Below are 19656 nucleotides of genomic sequence, written 5' to 3'. Positions count from 1 at the left end.
CACAGACTAAGGCAGGCTGTGCTGCAGGACTCCCGTATTTATGAAGTTCATGGTTAGAGCATACCATACTCGCTGCCCCAGTTCATAAAGCCTCTGCCTATTCCTTTTCCTTCAGGTCTTGTGCTCCATGGCAAACTAAACATGGCCCTCGTTGGGCACAGGGGGAGCACAGTCATGCCGGCGTTCACGCTTCTCTCGGTGAGGTAGCGGTTGGGACGGGCCCTTGCTGACCGTGCAACAAGAGCGTCTGCAGCCTTGGCTTTTCAAAATTCAGCACCTCTGCTGCATACGCATGCATACAGCAAGGAAGCACAGATGACAGAGACCAAGTTCAGTGCTTTGATATGGAATAAGAACAAAGTGTACAAACAGCTGCACCAGCACAATCAAAAGGTCCACACAGCATTAGTGTGCTTTCTTCAGCAGAGAGCAACAGCTGATGCGTAGGAAAGAGTTCAATGGGGCAAAGAGATAAAGACAATTCCTACTAAATACTCAGGGCTCAGACGCTCCCCGAGTCAGAGGTGGCATCCTTTTTATTTAGCAGTCAAAAAATGGGCTTTTCTTCGCTGATTTTCCTTAATCCCTTACTAAATCAAAAGCTAGGGCATGCCAAAGTGTTTTGTGACAAGGCACTTTAAAGCTTGCGAGGCACCACCAATGCAATATACAAGAAAGCTGCATTTTATGTAAGAAATCAAGTAATGCCACCAATAAATGCCTGTTCTGAGAAATGAGGACGTCTTCATTGAATAGCTCTCTTGTAACAGAACCTGAACTGTAACTGAAAATGGTAATTATTTAAAACCCCAAATACCTATGGAAGGTCAGTTTTAGCCACTATCACTTGTAATATCTTCTATTTTTAGATCAAGGTAATTTCGCTTGTGATTCCATGCCTTCCCAGCAATATTTCATTAGACAGTAGACCCTGCTCCCCGGCACCCCGACTGTCTGGTCCAGAACCCCGTCTCACTCTGACTGCACATAGCTCAACCACCATGCACACCTCCAAAAATCCAACACTGCCTTCCAAAGACATATGTTCTAATCAGTTCTAACACATTATGCAGAGATGTTGGAGCCTCTCTCTGCAACTCACGTGGACATCAACACAGCAAATACATCCCCCTCCTTTACAACTACCTCTTACAGAAACCTTCACATATTCCTGTGCAACACAAAACAAAGATGAATTTCCAAAACAATGGCAAAGAAACTGCGCCAATACTTATCAATCAGTAAGAACCCTGTAGACTTGCTTTAGATTACTGTGTGACAGAACTGAAGCCAGGAAAAGCGTCAAAGAAGAAATGAATGCCGGTGAACAAAGACTTTTCAGAAGGGCTTGATCACAAAAGCAAAGGGGTTTGTTTGTTTTCTGTGTTGAGTTTTTTTTGTGTGGTTTTTGTTTTGGGTTTTGTTTGGTTGTTTTGGGGGTTTTTTGCAACTTGTGACAACAAGCTTCCCTCAAGAAGTAACACTGATATTTAAGCAGCGGTAATTTAAGAAACTGACTTACTTTCTCTTAAAGACAAGACAACCTTGCAATTATTCAAATAGACTTTTCTTCATGAATTTTTCCTCTCGAGATTAACTTGAATAGACGCAAGTATGTTACTCCTTTGAATTCTGTGTTCTTAAGGCAAATAAGTTCTGCAATATTAATCAGTTCTAAGAGCTTCTGCTGAATAGCAGAATAGTTTCCTTTTTTCATATGTATAGAACTGACAGCTGTTTACACACAGATAGATGTCAGAGAGAGTGCAAATATTCCGGTGAGAGTATAAAGCGTATTATACTGCAGGACTCCACATGTGGTTCTGGTGGGTGAACTGGGATGCAGAACTAATGCCAGGGATTTTACAAAATGCACAGGGCTGTCAGTTTTGTAAGATCATCTCCACATGGCATAAACTATGGGTCATGCTTAACCTCCCATCCCTGAAAGCCTCAAAGCTGAAATTTTCAAGAGCTGGTACTCAGCACATTCTGATGCAGCACTGCCTGCCATTCCTAGATATAAGAATAGCAGAAAATAAGAGCCAGGGACATGAGTCATGCTGAGAATACTAGCAAAACAAGACAGACAGCAGCTACTTGCAGGCAAGAACGCTTTCCAAGGTACAAGACAAAGGCGAAAGAAAAACCAAAACCATTTTTAACAGATATCCTGATAAATGCATTATTTGTACCTGAAGGGCATTCAGTATGACTGTATGCCAGATGCTCGTCAAAACTACAAGTTAAAAAATCCAAATAACCCACCTCAAACCAAAACATATGATTATTTACCACTCAGTATCGATAATCATTAAGAATACTTACACTGTCCTGCATGTCTCACTTTGAACAGGAAAAAGATAACAAGTACGTTATGCAGCACAGAGCTATTCATAATGGACCGTTTCTTTTGAAAAGGGAAAGGAATGAACATCCATTCAGAGCACAGGAAAAGAAATTACGCTTCAAAACAGGAAGATGGAATATCAATTCAGCACAGGCTGAGCCATGTCTATGTTACACAAAAAAGTTAATTTTGACTCTAGATAAGATAGCCATTTCCAACACCAGTTAAAAAACAGAAGCAAACTAGGACCAAGTCATTTATTCAGTTCAAAATGTGAACCAAATCTCCATTATTTGGATTACAGTAGCAGATTAGTGCCCATAAATCACCTGTGGGTGCCATGGACTGCTTAATCATGAGCTGCTATACCATCTAATGCAGTGCACAAAAACCATTATGCATGCACATGTCTGACTAACAACTTGTAGTTGTCTAGCTAAGGTTGAAGAGTATCAGTAGCAGACAGCACAATGATTGGGGGGGGGAGAAATGTCACTGAAGCTTTTCTTGCATCAGACTTCTGAAGAACTGCAAAATACTTTTTCTTCCTCAAAGGAGGCCCACAAGGCAGAAAAAGACGATGGGTCAAACATCCAAGTGAAACATGAAAATTTAACTTGAAGAAACAGGACAGTTTGATAAACTGAGATTCATTCTTTAACAGAAATAGCTAACAGTGTTCCATATGCTGCTTGCACTGAGTGGACTCAAAACCGGTCAGCTCAGAAGCAGGGGCCATATGGTTGTGGTTACTAATTTGGCCTGAAACCTACATTAAGTCTAATTAAAAGGGACAAGGTACAATAGTTTAGACACATCACCACGCTACTGGAAACGTATCACTTCAATCAAAAGAGAAAAACCTGCATCTGCCTGCAAGTAACTGTACTGGCACAAACACATCCTTGTAAAAAATGTTAGACAAAATGCCTGCTCTCTTTGTTGCTATATAAAGGCACACACACACGTACATCCCCCCCCCCCCCCGCACTCCCCCCCCATCCCTGTTAATCCTAATATACTCAAACTGTATCAATCTACTAACAGGAAAGCCATACAAAATTGCAACAGCAATGCAATTCCAGAGGTCATATGCTTGGGGTGCACGTGCATGCATGTACACCCACGTAAGTGTTTCCATAAAGATCAGTCAACATTTTTCAAATAAATCTCCCAGATGTTCTCAGTTATGACATGGTGGTTTGCATCACTGAGTCTCCAAGTACTTCCACCTGATTCCTTTCCGATGAAATCAAACTTGAAGATGCTCTTCCAGAGAGTACCTACCTCACACCAGCTGTTACTGGGCATTCTCTCAGGCAGATCAGAAAAAAAGCTAATTCCAAGTAAAAACTCCTCGACACCAACTGTTTCACTCTAGATGTGCTCATGTTGCATCGCACTGTTACCTAACATACATAAAGTCACACAGCTGAGTGAACCAACCACGCTCATATAGTACATGGGAGCTGTGAAGACAATTTTACATATTCATCTGCATATAAATTAAGCTCCCACTGGCAAATGAAAAGGGTACATTTTAATCTCTTTGAGCATTTTTCCTATTTTAGAGCTTTCTACAGGACTGAGGTCTTGTGCAATGTAACATTTATCCAACACAGTTATCCTGCGTTGCCTAATCACTACAACACTGAGTTAATTTCTCAGGACTACGCAACTGATGGAGGGGAGGGGAATGCCGAGATTCAAGAGAGAATCTGGTTTCAAAAATATTTTAATGCATTCATGCTTCTTGCCCAAGAGTTAATACCAGTAGGAGCTGGAAGTATAAAACATGAAATTTCCACTGTGACATTAAACATTTTCCATTCAACTTGATTCTTCTACTTCCTGAAATTCTAAGTACACATAAGGAAAGAAGGATTTCCATGCTTATTTTTCATTTCTTCCTCTTGCCTCTATGAGGACTTAGCCTGTTACCTTCACGGTGCACTTCACATCCCTACCTTTCTCAGAACAAAGCTGTGTCTCAACTGGTAACACCTTTCTTGACACTGCATAGGAGAAGAAATGCACTTCCAATAACATTGCTACCACAGTTCCACCTAACAGTTGCCTGTGGAGGACAGACGAGGAAGCAGTTTTGTCAGGTGGAAGGATCTCAGCTCAGCATCTACCAGAACACACCCTTCTTCACCATGGTTTAATATGAAGGAGTGGGAAGAAAATAATTTTGATCAGCATCAAATTATTATCTTGAAGTTAACAGACCAACTCTTGACATTTGCTTTTACTCTGAGATGGCTTCAAGGTGTTATGCCCCAACTCAATTCAGTAAGATTACAGTGGCCACTCTTCGAATTAGGTGACTAATCTAAAAACCTGCCAGTCCTGACTAGTATCCTGTTTGCCAACTTAAAAATGAAGAATTGGTTTTGGTCTATTTCCATTAATAATAGAAGAAGAAGGAAAAAAAAAAAAAATCCCTAAATGGTAAGCGCTAGGAAGCCAGTATTAAACAAACACGCTTATCAAAGAATCTGGGTTTGCAAAGGTTAAGTGAAATAATCGTACCAATATGAAGTCTTGGTTTTTAATAAATCAACTATTTAAGAAACACATTTATTCTTACCTTTTATCTTTTTTTTAAAAAAATCATTTTTATTCCAGCAATATAGAAGTTGCTTAAAATACACACATGGTTTATAATTGGTCAGCACTTAGGATCGCTCATCTCTTCTGCATCATTCCAGAAAACAGTTTTTGGACAAAAACCCCACCAAAACCACTTCAGTTCAGGACTGGGCAAGACCATCTGCCAGAAGCACCAATCAGTAAATGAAAGGAATGTACTGCAGAAGCAGCAACACGCTGTCACAGGTTGTCAGATCTGACCAACTGTGTCAAACCACTGATGAAACAGACTGCTGGCTTAGAGTTAAACTGATACAAGCCAGAGATTTCACAGAATATTTTGATCGTCAAAATTCAGCTCGACTCCTCAACAGAGTCAAAAGAGCAAATGTCAACTAATAATCTCTCCTATTAAAAAACCCACACAATTTTGACATCCTAAATCAGGATGAAAATAGCAGCTCAATGTGTGTAGTATCAGCAGTTTAATATCACTGAAAAAAAATACTTTGTTATAACTGTTCGTCCTTGTGGTAGGACACTCTTTTCCTAAAGATAAAGACAAGCAGTTCTTCATAAAATTAATTCTGACCAGTCTACTCTGATCCTACCATTAAATGTATGGAAAGGACTATGACTGATATGTCAAAACTTCAGAATTATGCCTCCACTGCTGCTCTTTACTTAAATTAAGCTGCGAAAAAATAGTTAACCAAAACCACCTGAGGTTGTGCACTTAAGACAGATTAATCTTCACATATATTAAATATAAAATCTAAAAAAAAAATCTTTAAAAATTTAATTTGGGGAAATAGAGATTCATTTGCAGGCAAGCAAAAATAAATGTTACTTGCAGGATGTCTTTGATAAACATCTACTGTGAAGTATAATACAAGCTAAGTGGAAAACTACAGATCACAGGACAGCCTAGTTTCTTTCCCCTCCCACGCGCACATCATTTTCATATTAGCCGTAAGATTACTCAGTCAAACCAAGAGCCCAGCATGGTTTTGTACTACTTCAATTTCAAAACATTTCCAAAGATCAGGTACAAGTATTTCACCATGGACTTCAAGTAAACTTAGACACAGCATTTGTTTCAAGCTGATATTTATAGCTTCTTCCAGTCAGCATGAAGCACCAGTGGAAAAAGCTCACATCAACCTGTAAAAGATCTCATAGGTTATACCCTTAAACTTGTATTATAGCAAATCCTATTCGGAACCACAGGATCACAAGTAAACTTTATTTTCAAATATTGGCGGTTTCTTGCATCACCTAAAAAATTTATAACAGGAATATGGCAACTCAATGAAAACAACCTACTTATGGAAAAAACCTGCCTGCAGGACAAGAAGGATGCAATTAAGTAACCAACTATGGACTAGTTGCAGATGAAACTGAAGTCACCCAGAAGAAAAAAATGTATTTCTGGTTCAGCACTTGGTAACTGGCTATCAGTGCTCTTCACGCAGTAGTGATTTAACAAGTCCTTCCAACTGATCTGTCCAAAAAACATTTTGAAATCTTGCACACATTTCTGTACCTTGTTGGGCAGAAACCACAGTAGTTATTCATAGAACTTGAATAAAACATGAAAAGCAATGACTAGTTACAACTTTATGACTGGATCAAGTTTTTATCTTGGATAGAGAGTTCAGAAGCAGTCTGTTGGCTAAGCCACATCTGAATTCAGCAATAATTTCATTCATGTAGTCAACACTGCTGTCATGACTAACTCTATTAATGTCACTTGATCAAAGTAACGTATATAATCCTGCTAACGCCGGCTGCGTTTAGTGAGCATTTCTCAGTTGCAATGTTGACTTAACCAGGTTAAGACGACTTTATCTCTCTTCTACGGTTCCCTCAACTGAGTGGATACAATTGTTTACAGTCTCCCAGGGAACAAGACTTCAATTTATGTTAAATATTTCCTTTCAGTGGGTTATTTTTTAAACACAGATGGGTTCCTCAATTGAGTTCAACACACAACTTTGTGAAACTGATGGAGCAAAGAATAGGAGTGAGCAGGTGGAACAAAAGGAGAGCAAAGTAGGTTAGGTTTTGTTGGGTTTGGCGTTGTTTTGGGTTTTTTTTAATGCATAATACAAGACGATCTCAGCTTTTCCTGACAAATGCACTGCACACTGGTGGAATCATTTTTAAGCAATGCCATTGTTAAACAACAAGGAAAGTACTTTGCACGGAGAACTCTGTGGTGTAGTACTTGAGTGAGTGGCCCAAAGGAAACACTATGATAATCAAGTTAGTGGCAAAGAGGTTTTTCCATACCTTTTCCTCCACGAACCAATGTGTGCACAAGAAGAGTGAGAAAAACAAAAAATCTAAGCAAAAAAGCACACTGCAGCAATGTTCTTCTTCCCATTCACTATGTACACGTGGGGAAATGTATACAGTCACAAAACAGACAGGTTTTCTAGAGCTAAGGCCTCAACAAGAGTTTAGAGAAATTTATCCAGGCATAGCAAGACAAGAGAACAAGAAAAAAATATTTAAGCTACTCTAAATTTGTTTATAAACATTCAACTCATTGCAGAAAGGAGTAGTTAAGGGAAATACACACATTTTAACTGAAGTCAGAAGTCATTAAGCAATGGACAAGCATTCAGGGTAGTTTTTAGTTGGAACAACAGTCCATGAATCACCAGTGTAGACTGTCCATGCAGCAAGTACTTTCTTCCTCATGTAACCAATCATAGAAAGTATATATTTTATCCTCTCAAGAAAATGTCAGTCTTTTATAGGTGCTAAATTGCATTCTGTCAATACTAGCATTGAAGCTTTATGAAATACGCTCAGTGCAAAAAATATCAACACCTAAGAAATAAATTCCAAAAGATTTGTTTCTAAAGCTCACCTATTCTAAGGCACAGAAAAAAAAGTCCTGATACAGCACTCAACTAATATCTTGAAATTTCATGCTAGTTTGAAAAACACAACACAGAGACTGCTTTTGGCTATGTCTACTTGAAAGAGTCAGTGCTTTTCTCTGTTACACCTCCCTGTCCCACTTCATGCGACACAGTAAGTCTTCCCATATGTCTTAGCAGCACTGAAGAGCACTAACAGAAGGCTCCCATAGCTTTTAATTATGATTTGCGGCTCTGTTTACATTCTTACCTTGGAATATTCAAAGGCAACCAGTATTCACATTGTCTAGGTTGGCCACAGGCAGACCTAGGATCAGCACAGAGTTGCAGGTCACTCTTTATCATACATTTCAAGTTTAAGAGCCGAGAACCATCTCAGAAAATTTGCAGTTCAGAGGATGTGGTTGTCCTTAATGACATGCTGGGCAACAGAAACACTGAACAGACAGTATAGCTCTGGCACAAAATACCAGGGACAGTCATCAACTTCTAGGACTGATCAAAAGATAAAGTTTGGGATAGACTAGTTCTCTTTATCTTACATTTCTAAGTTGGTTTTGGTGTTGGGTTTTTTTTTTTTTTTTGTTTGGTTTGTTTGTTGGAGGTGTTTGTTGTTTTTATTCCCAGGTTCCTATTTAGAGACATCCATAGTTTGCATAAGACCACTGGGAACTGTTCCAGACTATTCCTACAAAAACTGATTCTCTTCATTTGCTGACTCTAGCCCAAATCTGTGGTGAAAGGGGCAGGAGCTAGAAATCTCAGGAAAGAATTTTTATGGTTCCTATTTTCAAGCCTTTAGTCTGAATAGATTTGGACCACAACAACAAAAAAGTTCTTGTATATCTTACTGGTTTGTTGCCTGAGAATTAAGTTTCATCTCTAGAAGGGGAACTAAGCTCAAAGGGACCAGCAGGTGGGCATGTCACAGCCCCACAGAGTTCTCAACCTTATGTGCTAGAGCATGAGTTACTGAACCAGTTGAATTAAAATTGTAAACAGCTGCAAACAAACTTTTGCTACTCATGTATGCTTCACACCCATAATTTGCAAGTCAAGTAATGCCAATATTTATGTACTGTAAGTACATAATTATGTTGCTATGGAACATAACATTCCCCTTGTAACTCAGGTTCAGGATAAAGAGATTTAATTCACTTAAAAGCAGAATTCTGGTTGAGACTTCACATACCTATCATAACATACACGCTACTGCAACTTTTATGCTCATTATGATGTGTGCGAATAGTCAGTGATTTCAGTGAGACTCCTTACGTTAAAAGCAGTTTTTAGAAACACTGCTATTCACTAAGTCAATAATGTCTGCAATCTTTTATAACACACATTCTCAAAGTTTCAAGAACTGGACTTTACCATAAGAGTACAATGGTCAGGTTTCAAAAGCACAAACACAGGCAAGAGTCCTGCTGACTACAAACTGGAAAAAATACTTCAGCTTTCTGGATCTACTGAAGTTTAACAATACCACCTGTTGCTTCCTGAGTGAGAGAGCTGTTTACTTTTCAGCTCAGTGTGATGCAAAGTGCCGTATCTCTAACATCACCACCTAGCAGAAAATGGTTAATACTATAACTGCTAGTTTCTAAAAGAAAATAAAAATGGTAATGAGACAGTGCAAGAAATTCCAGAGATTTTTTTTTTTTTTTTTAAGATCATGTAGTTATGGTCAGATTAATACTTTTAGTTCATTTTTTTTTCATTCCCAGAATGAAAATTCCCTTAAGATGCAACTGAGATTACGAGTCTATATCTATAATTTAGGAAGATAATTATAGCATCTCTAATTACCATCAAAACAAGCTTTACAAGCTCTTTTAGTAACTCCATGTAACAGCCGTATGATTAGAGAACACTGAAGCTTAAAATCTGAATTACAATTACAGCAATTTCTATTTCTAGGTCCATTATATCACTACAGGGTCAAAAAAGCTGCTTTATTCTCACCTTTCCCACTGGAATTAAGTTTATTCCCAACTGAGAATTTTCTGGAGTTGAAACCATTTTCCCCTCATATATTACGATATTGCTGTAAAGTTTTTACCCACATAATTTCATGATATATACATTCAAAATTAAACCAGTTTTCATATAAACCCTCAAGTATTTCAAGTATAAAAATTAAACAGAAACACATAAAATGCTATAATAGTATATGCTATTATAGTATTTGAAGCATATAATATTTAATTATATATATATTTAATAATATATAATTAATTAAAAAAATTCCATGTTTACCAGAACACCCACAGCTGTTTTATGCTGCTAAAAAATACAGCAAAAAAGGTACAGTTAAATTTACATTCACCGTACTTCTGATTCTCAGCCTACTGTAACATGTTCACTGTTAGGAAGCTGATTTTTTTAAAAATTATTATTTCATCAGCAGAAGCTGAGGAACTCTTATCTTCAAGAAATAGTACTTTGGTTCTGAAAAGACCCTCCTCACTTTTCGATAGCCTGACTTCAAACTCTGGAAGCAAGAGTTGGCAGCTACAAGCTCCCCATTCTGTCCAACGTCATGAAGCAACAAGTAGCGAAACGTCTTTTCAAAAGGGCATCACAACTGACTGTACTTATTGGTCACATGTCCCTCCAAATGAAAATACTCCCTTGAATGCTTTGAGAAATAAAACAAACATGTCCTCCTTCCTCCACCCACAAATCCACATTTTTAAATGGAAAATGATTATATATCAACACAGCTGGGGAAATAATAAATCTTCTGGTTCTAGAAGACCAAAAAAAGCCTTAAAAAATTACTTCAAGTGAAACTATTGTATAACACAAGCAATTAGTTACCTTTATGAGTACTTTTAGAGTGTGATTTAATCATTAGAATTGTTTAGGAAAAATAACAAGGAAAATAATTTTTAAAAATTCTTAGAACTGCTAGACTGCTGAAGACATTCTGAACACATATAAAAGAGTTTCTATTTTAACATGCAACTGCTGGGTCTTGCAAAACTTATGGAACTCAAAGGGAAAGAAGAAATACAAGTGCATTTCCCTCCCCAGTTGCCTCTTTCTCTTATACACCAGCTCTGGATTGCAACGATGGCGAGACAGCTTCTCTCTTCACCAGACAACGGGAACGTGTTATGCAAAAAGCGTATGAAAAGGCCTTAAGCATTAGAAATGGGTATCCTGGACAGTCAAGTCATAAAAACTTCATTTAATGGAGATTACATGGATCCCACTGTTGCAAACTTTCACCTAATAGCTAAACACAATTTTTGTTGTATGCACATTTCTAAAAGCCTCAAAATACTGAGTAACCTATAATAACCACACACATTAACAAAATGAATAAGCTGCATTCACAGTATGAAAGGGCAAATTCATACTGAATACTACATAACCGGGGTATATGGGGTGTGGGATCTGGGGTTCCTTTTCTTTTTTAACTAAAATAAAATTTCACTTTTCCACATGCTATAAATGCACTTGTCCTTATGAAGACTACACCAATGACAAATTTGAAGCTTGCAGAAAGGTTCAATCCTACAAGATGATATACATTTCTTAGGAGAGCAAAGAAAGAAGAAAAAAACCCCAAACCACACAGAATTTAAAGGTCCTTTGCTTTAACAATCATCTAGAAGGTAATGCACTTAGGTTGTACGTTACCAGTGCAACCCCAGACTTGCATATGAAAAGTGAAATTCCCAGTAAGTGATATAAAAATTTTGCACTTGAAGGTTTTACTGTTCCAGATGTAATCTTCAAAGCCAAGAAACTATCTCAAGTGCAGATATAAACTGGGACAAAAGCCCTGTTACATATATAGGAAGAAACAACAATACTAAAGAGTTAATTAAAATAAGAACTTTGTCTTGGTCTCAGTATTATTACTCACCCGCTTTGGCCCACTAAAAATCTTCCTGGTGTTTTCCTTAGATTTATCACCTTGTTTATTTGTGGATTTCTTATTGCCTTCAGGCACACCAGATGCGTCCTCTGAGAACTCCAGAAGATCTGTAAAAGGTAAATATAGACATGAAACAACAATATTGAAAGCTGTTGAGCTGCTAGAGCATTTCTTGCATCTGACATTTCCACATGTATAGCTTCTGAAATTATATAATAAACAAACAATCTTCCATCAGAAAAATCAGCTTGAAAGCCAAAAACAGTTCTATAGGGAGCTCAGGTTTACTGACTGGACTGTCATAAGACACAAAAGATACGTTACAAGGTACATGGTCACAATTATTGTAGCACCTCTTGCCCGTTGTGTAAGCATCATTATTTCCTATTTTACACTCCTGTGAATCCCACGTTACATTTTATATGTGCCTACTTATGGCTTACAGCTACAACTCTGAGCAGCAGACGAATTAAACAGTAGACAGGATTCTTCAAAAGTGTAAGTTAAGAGATTTAGAAGAAGAATACCTCCCACTGCAATTACAGGACTGAAGAATTGATCCTCCTTCACTTTTCATGAAGGCATCCAGGTTTTATTTGCTTATTCTGCTATAAGCAGTATTAAAAAAATATGATCATCAACTCAGAAAGGAGTCAGCTAGAAGGAACTTTCAATGTATTCAATACTTGCATCACCAGTAGTTCTAGTACTCAGATTTGGACTGTAAATCTTCAATTCACTGACCTAATTAAATCATTGTCCTATTTTTTTTTTTTTCTTTAAACTTGTGTTGTATTTGAAGCATTATCCCTTGGAGACCAGCTTATGTTCTTTTACTTGGCACAAACCAGAAGTTACCATAAATTTCAAGACGGAAATAAAGACAGGCACAGAGAAGCACTGTTTCATCTGATGAACAGTTTAGAAAACCTATCTATTCCAGAGAAGCTGCCACTATTTGAAAACTGCACTGCACAACCACAAGCAGGTTGGATCAGTTACTCTAATCCCAAGTGCACTCACATCCAGTGAACAGGACCAGCTAAGCACCTAGGGTAAGGAAGCAATCAAAAGCAAATCAGGGAAGCGAATTTCTAAGGGCACTCACAAGGACACAAAACTAATCTAGTTTGAGGGACAGAAATATTCTTAAAGTAAGGCTCAAAAGTTTCTTAAATTGCAGTAAATTTCAATGGACTTGGCAGCACCAAGGCAGGTAGGATGCCCACTGCAAGGCACCCACTGGAACCAGCCTTTTGCATCCTAAACCACTGGTTTTCAGTTTAGACATACGATGTCAGCACAAAAGCTTGAGAACACAACATGAACAACCCCTCTGAAAATAACTGCCTTGAAAATATGTTTTGACAAAATTAATCTAACAAAGTAAAAACTATTACAGACCAATTCTCCTTAACTTAAATAACGCAAAATACTTCCAAATCTATATAAAAGTCAACTTAGTCTTTGCTGGAACTTATCCATTAAAGGAGTCAAATCAAATTGCTTTGGTATACATCCTTACAAATCCTGAAATACTTTTGAAGAAGACAGACCCTGAATGCAATTCCCAAAGACAGTCAAACCAACAGAACTGAACCCTCCTATTGCAGATTAAAAGCTAAAAAGTAACTCACCTGACTACAGTAATTACAAACACGCAAGTCACTCTAGAAATGCAAGATGTGTCTTCACCCACAAAATCAGCACAATAATTTGTGCCTTGCACTAAGAGCTGGTATAGTGCTTAATAGTGCTCTGTATCAACTAAATCACAATTTTAAAATCATCCAAGTCTCTTTGTTTGAATTCTACTCCTATGTGATCTTGAACTATCCCATTTAAATTAGGTAATTTTAAATTCAAAGAAACTTCTTGATAAAAATGTTTCAACTCCTACTTACAATAGGATAATTTTGCATTTTTTGATGTTGCTAGTGTATCGGACACACTTATAATTTTGTAAGATTATCTGGAATGCTTTTATATGAACAATGCTCTTTGAGGCCTTCTAGGTATCCTAAAAGCACTCTGCATGTATATCTTACCAGATTTTCAAATCTAAACTAAATAGGATGTGGGGGAGAAGTCTTTTGTTAACATTAACTGAGCCAGGCAAAGACACAAGTAGTTTGGTGAGCAGTGACACTTATCAAGCTTGTTTTCCAAAGGCTCTCTCTTGTATGGATGGTTATGTCCCCCACCCCTCAGAGAAAGGATGAGCATATTGACCTTTTTCTCAATATGGGAGCATGTAAGTCCTTTTCCTCCTCTATCCAACTATTTTTCAAGGTATTTATAATCTTTGAGTTAATTTGCCTGTCTCAGCTAAAATTGGAAAGATGTTCAAAGACCAGCTAGAAGGCAACACCACAGTAAATGTCCTGGGGAAAAACAACCCAGTTTTGTTTTACTGCCTGAGGGTAATTCTGCGGAAGTTTTTGAAGTCCAAACAGGACTCTGCCTTTGAGGACTTTGATGTACTCTTAACTGGCTAAAAACATTTACTCAATTAAGGTGACTCAGTTTTTGAGGAGATGCAAAGGCAGAAAAAAAAATAGGGCAAGTTTGCTCACCAGAAATATGCTGATATACAAAAGCTATTTTATTATCCAAAAAGATTACAGGAATCTCCTCTTGATCACTGAAAGGAAAATGAATGCATGACACAAGGTTTTAGTTGCATATCAGAACTGATTTACAAAGCCAAAAAAAAAAAAAAAGGCTAAGCTGCAATATTTACACTACAACAACAGGATAACTGCTACTATAATTTAAATCAAGAATACTGTAGTTCATCATTACTATACTGCTTATGACATACATAGTGAAGAAGGAGGTGAACCAAATAAAAATGAGCATGTAATAGAGGACAGATCTTCACACCTTCCTTTAGCAGAAGGTTTCAGGGCAACTGCTCTATGTCAATCTACATAGATTTCCTTTTTTTTTTTTTTTAAATGCCTGTCACTTTCTGTAATAATTTTGTCATTGGCCGAAATGAAATGTAGTAAAACATGCATTAACACAGTCCTAGGTGTCCCAGTTGAACAGGTGGGAGACTACCAATTCAGAAGTTAAATACATTAGAAATTTTAGTGACCACCAAAACTACAGACAGCTATGGGAGGATCTTTAGAAAAAGAAACTGATATCGCCATTATTTCCAGAATATAACGCCATCCCAAAGATACAGGTTTGCTCTTCACAACTGAAGCTTAAAAGTTATTTTTGGCTAAGCCTTACTCTTCTTCGCCATTAGTTCAGATTTCTCTTCAATACAACTCCCCGTTGATTAATATAGTCAAGTAATTAAGTCGTTTTTCCAGATATTAAAAGCTGCTCTTTACTACAGTCACCCTGTATGCTGGCTAATGAAACATATGGGTACTGTTTTGGATCTAGTAAAGTCTCATCAGTACTTTTAGGCCCTTGCATTCTGGCAGACTACAGCTGCGAGGCTCACGAATGAAAGGGGTTTTGCTTCACTGGCCTGCTACACTGACAAATAGGAGAGAATCTTAGATTGCAATGGAAAGGGGCGGGGGGGGGGGAAAAGCAACTTTAACCAGAACTTAAAGCTTCACCAAAAATCTCAGGCTCAAAGTTACAAAGTACTGTTGTGGTTTAACCCGGCAGGCAGCTAAAACAACTCCACACCCTTCCCAGGGCTGGAATTCAGCAATCTGGCATCCCACCTGTCAACCTGGAACAGGAACACTGGATTTTCATATGTGGATTTATTCATTAGTACAAAAAAGAACAGCACACATAGAACTCGGGTAGCATTAGCACCTCTCAGTACTGTTTATAACTTCAGGAAAAAGGTTTATTGCACAGGATGCTCTGAAAGCTTTTTCTGAGGCTTGAATCCAAAACTAGCATTTTCCATGAACACAGAAGTCACTTTTTTTCAGTACGTAAAGATGATAACTCATAGCAATGCCACATAATTTACCGCAACTTCAGGCTAAGATCCGGAAGTCCTTGATAAATTATCAGACTCAGCATTACTATACTTAAGAACCTTAATATGGCTGTTCTGAGTGATCACGATGCCCGAAATTTTCAAAGATCTGAGAGAAGACAGCATGAAATACACCAAGGAGTCCTATAAATTTTAGGGCAACATCAAACTCTCAGTTCTTATAATCTGTAGTACAAGTTTGAACTAGGGAATGTGCTGCAATGTAGGGAAATAATTTCACACCACACTCAATTTTCAGAAGAAAAAGTGCAAGTCAAATCTGACCTGGCTACAGTAGCACAAAACAGGCATCAAATGAGCAGAGGAGATGCAAAATAAAGGGGAAGCATCTCTCAGCAGAGACACTGAGAGGTAGCTTTTACTGGAGAAGTGTATTTAAGAAACTAACAAAACACACTGTTACATCTACCTGCCATGGGAATCTCTTAGGAAAATATTTCAGGAAATAATCTGTGATACCTCAGAGTATAATGGTCTCCTTGATGAATGTAGTGCTGAATGCAAACTGTAGATATTTTAAGAGTCCAGGGGACAGCAGCTGAAAGGATTATTTGATGGGTCAGCATCTCAGCTGCATTAACTATATAAGGGTTTTTCCTTGGAATAAACGGCTGAACAAAGACTTGTCAGAGAAGAGGACTCAGATGGAGTCTTTCATAAGCAGCCATAAGTTAAACCCATTTTCCAGGGAGGCTGGAATGCAAGTGTCTCATGACTTCTATGATTCTATAATTAAATTTTATGAAAACAAATCAAGGTTTTTTTGTTTGAAAACACAATCTTTTCCTATAACATCAATATCAATTAGGCCCTTTTAGAATTCACAAAAAAACCTAGCAGTTACATTTACCTTTGATTAAACGTCTTAGAGACAATTCTGGTTTTAGAGACCACTATAATTAGAACAGAGAATTGAACACTGTTTTCCTATAAAATTTTATTTCTGGATTGTATTAGCAGAAGCTATTTGTAGGGAAAAAACGTCTTCTCCAACATTTGCAAGGCTAGACTTCAGTCCTCCCCTCTCCCCATCACAATGAAATACATCTTGCCAAAGTCTTAAAGACATAACTTCAGTGAATGGATAAAAACTTCTCATGCTTCATGCTCCAAAATGGAGGACCAAAACATTCCCTAGAACAGGAACAGTGTTTTGAAATACTTGTTCCAACATGCATAATTCTTCAGCATTAGACTTTTCCAAAAAGAAAAAGTCAAAAGGCAATCTTTCACGAAAGTTATTCCTCCTCTTCTTCACCAACGCACCTCAACCTCGATCAAAGTCGTGGGACCCAAACGACCACCAAGCAAGTCTAATTTTTCAAAGGCACTCAAACACCAGAACCTGCACAGTAAATTCTGCCTGAACAGTTTTACTCATTTATGTGTGTGTGTACACATACGTACATACAGACACGTACCACCTATGCCGAAGATGGAGATATCTGAAAACTGGAAGCAAAAGCAGAAATACACCAACACACAGAGGCATACCCAAAGCCAGTCATCTGACTGACACTCTCTGGGTCCCCACAGCCTCTCCCTCGAGCCGTGCATCCTTGGATAAGATGGAACTTGAGAAAGGTCCAAATTGTTTACAAACACATTCAAAAGCACAAAGAGGAAAAAGATAATTCACATGCCCAAGAGCTACTTCAATTTTTGCACTCAACTCTATAATTCTGGATTGATGTGAAGCTTCTGTGGAAAGATATCTGCCTTCCAGGCATAGATACTGTGTGCTCTACACACCAAAAAGTTAAGGATCTTCTGTTCAAAAAGAAAAACTCTACCTCTGGCAAGAGATCAAGAGGTATAAAGCACACTTCAAGACAGCTATGAAACACCAGACAGGACCACAGCAGAAATAAGCAAATTTAGCTTTTACATTTCCAAATCAGTAGTACTGTTCAACAAACTCCTAGGTATACTGCAAAAAGAACAAAATATAAAGGTCAACTAAATTTAAAATCTAAGTATGTATTCCAGAAGAATTCTCCTTACCTGCATTAGTACTGAGCTGGCTATCCTGGGAACAGTTTTCATTGCCATCAGAGGTTGACTGTAACGAAGAAGATGGTGTGGTTCTACTTCGTTTTTTGTTAGCTTTCCTTTCCGCTACCTGCCACTCTTCATCTTCATCCTCGCTTTCACTTAAGTCATCAAACCCAAAGTACTTGATTTTGTAATTGGAACTCCCAGAACTCCTAGAGGCGCCTTCATCTCCCCCTCCCTCGTCTTGATCATCAAACCCAAAAAACTCTAATTTGACATCCTTTTTGGATTTGGTATTGCTTGGTCGAAACCTGGTCGTAGTTTTTGTAGTAGCAATGTCTGCTTTTTTTCTTAAGCGTCCAGCTTCTCCCAAGTCAGTAGGGGCTGCTGTGGTAAATTCATCAATTCGTTCCATGGTATCCTGTATAGTAACATTACAAACTGACAAGCAAGATGGATGTAGAACAGTGTAGTCTCTAGTCCGTCCAACTGTCCCTCTAAAACTGGTCCCACTACTTAAAGAAACTTTTCTTGCTGGGTTCAGACCATCATTATTTGACTCATTGTTTGCTTTGGATAAAGACTGACTAGTGCCATCCATTAGCTTGTCAAAATTTGTTGCCCCCTGCGGTTTTGCTTTGTTGGATCGACAATACGTCCTACAGTTGCTTGGCCTAGGAATAGTTTGCACGAGTTCTTCACTAATGGTTTCCTTTGGGTTTTCAGTATCTTCTTTATCACACTCCTCATCCTTGCTCTTCATCTCTGAGAGATGTTCGTTGTCAAAATCTAATATACACTCTCCAGTTCTGGTGTCTTCAGTTTCATCCTCCCATTCGTACAAGTGAGTTCTTAATGGCCCCTTCATCTGAGATGTTTCTGATGAAGAGTCTGCTGTTTTTCCAACGTGGGAGTCCCAAGAATCAGGCAAGTCCTTGGCTTCAATGTTGTATCCAGAAGTGTCTGTAGTTTCAGCATTGGTTTTGTTACTGTCTTCAGCATTCTCATAGATGAAATGACTGTTCTTCTCATTATCTTCATTCAAATTCTGTATTTTATCTATAAGAAAAGATAAATTTATTACTAAAAAGCATTATTAAAAAAAAAAAAAATCACCCTTGTGGGCAACTTTGAAAAGTCACAATATAACAGTATTCAATGACAAAAAAACATTAAAGAGGTCTTTGTCCTCCTGGCTTATACTTTTTAAGCTTTCCAGTTTAAAATTTTTGCCATAATAAAATCTTCTCACCATTTCTAGCAAAAATATACACTAACTTGAAGTAAGTGTCACTTTGAAAACATGTGCATAATGAAAAAAGCAGTAGTAAACCCTAAATACAACCACTTATTTATCTATACAACCTACACAAAAAAGGAGAAAAAGTTTGCAGTGAAATTTTCAGTGAAGTCAATCAACATTTTACACAAATGAATTAGAGTCAATAGAGATAAAAAGTGATTATAAAGCATTTTCTAATTATAAAATAAAAAACCTCCTTCCTGTACATAGGTTATAAGTGTTGTATTTTATTCTTATGTAAACATACCCCTCCCAAATCCTTGTTTACAGCAAGCTATTGCAACTACACTAGTGTTTCAAATGAAAGTTTTATGATATAGATTTTAGTGTCCGATTTGCTTCAGATGACCCACTTTAAGTACTTTTTGCTTTTGCATAGAACCTGAAAAGAACGGATAATATCATTGGAAACTCAAAACATGTATGAATCAATGAATTACTTAAGTTTGCATATATTCATTTTTAATACTACAAGATGCATTATAGTAGCCTACTGTAGTCAGGAAAGGGAATGCATGAGCAGGTTACAGCCGCTCCTTCAGATATTCCTGATCTAAGAACTAGGTAGTAGTGAGGCAACATCAGAGTAGAAATGAAAATAAGTATGGGCTACAGAACCTACCAATTAAGTTAAGTAAA

The 19656-nt window shown here is 37.7% G+C and overlaps 1 protein-coding gene across 5 annotated transcripts in view; it reads right to left on the bottom strand.

The window, feature by feature from the left end:
* The window catches only part of WAPL (WAPL cohesin release factor), a 158322-nt gene that overhangs the window by 30798 nt on the left and 107868 nt on the right, over nt 1-19656 (bottom strand). For all 5 annotated transcript variants that reach the window (XM_075758737.1, XM_075758736.1, XM_075758738.1 and 2 more), the window contains 2 exons: nt 17724-18773; nt 11720-11838 (listed from right to left, as the gene is read on the bottom strand). In XM_075758737.1, coding sequence (XP_075614852.1) covers nt 11720-11838; nt 17724-18773 — 1169 coding nt within the window. The remainder of the gene's footprint in view (nt 1-11719; nt 11839-17723; nt 18774-19656) is intronic.

The sequence above is a fragment of the Balearica regulorum genome, chromosome 7, assembly GCF_011004875.1.
Source record: "Balearica regulorum gibbericeps isolate bBalReg1 chromosome 7, bBalReg1.pri, whole genome shotgun sequence".
Lineage (NCBI taxonomy): Eukaryota > Metazoa > Chordata > Aves > Gruiformes > Gruidae > Balearica > Balearica regulorum.
Note: the sequence above shows the minus strand (reverse complement) of the source record. Positions and strands in the feature narration are given on the sequence as shown.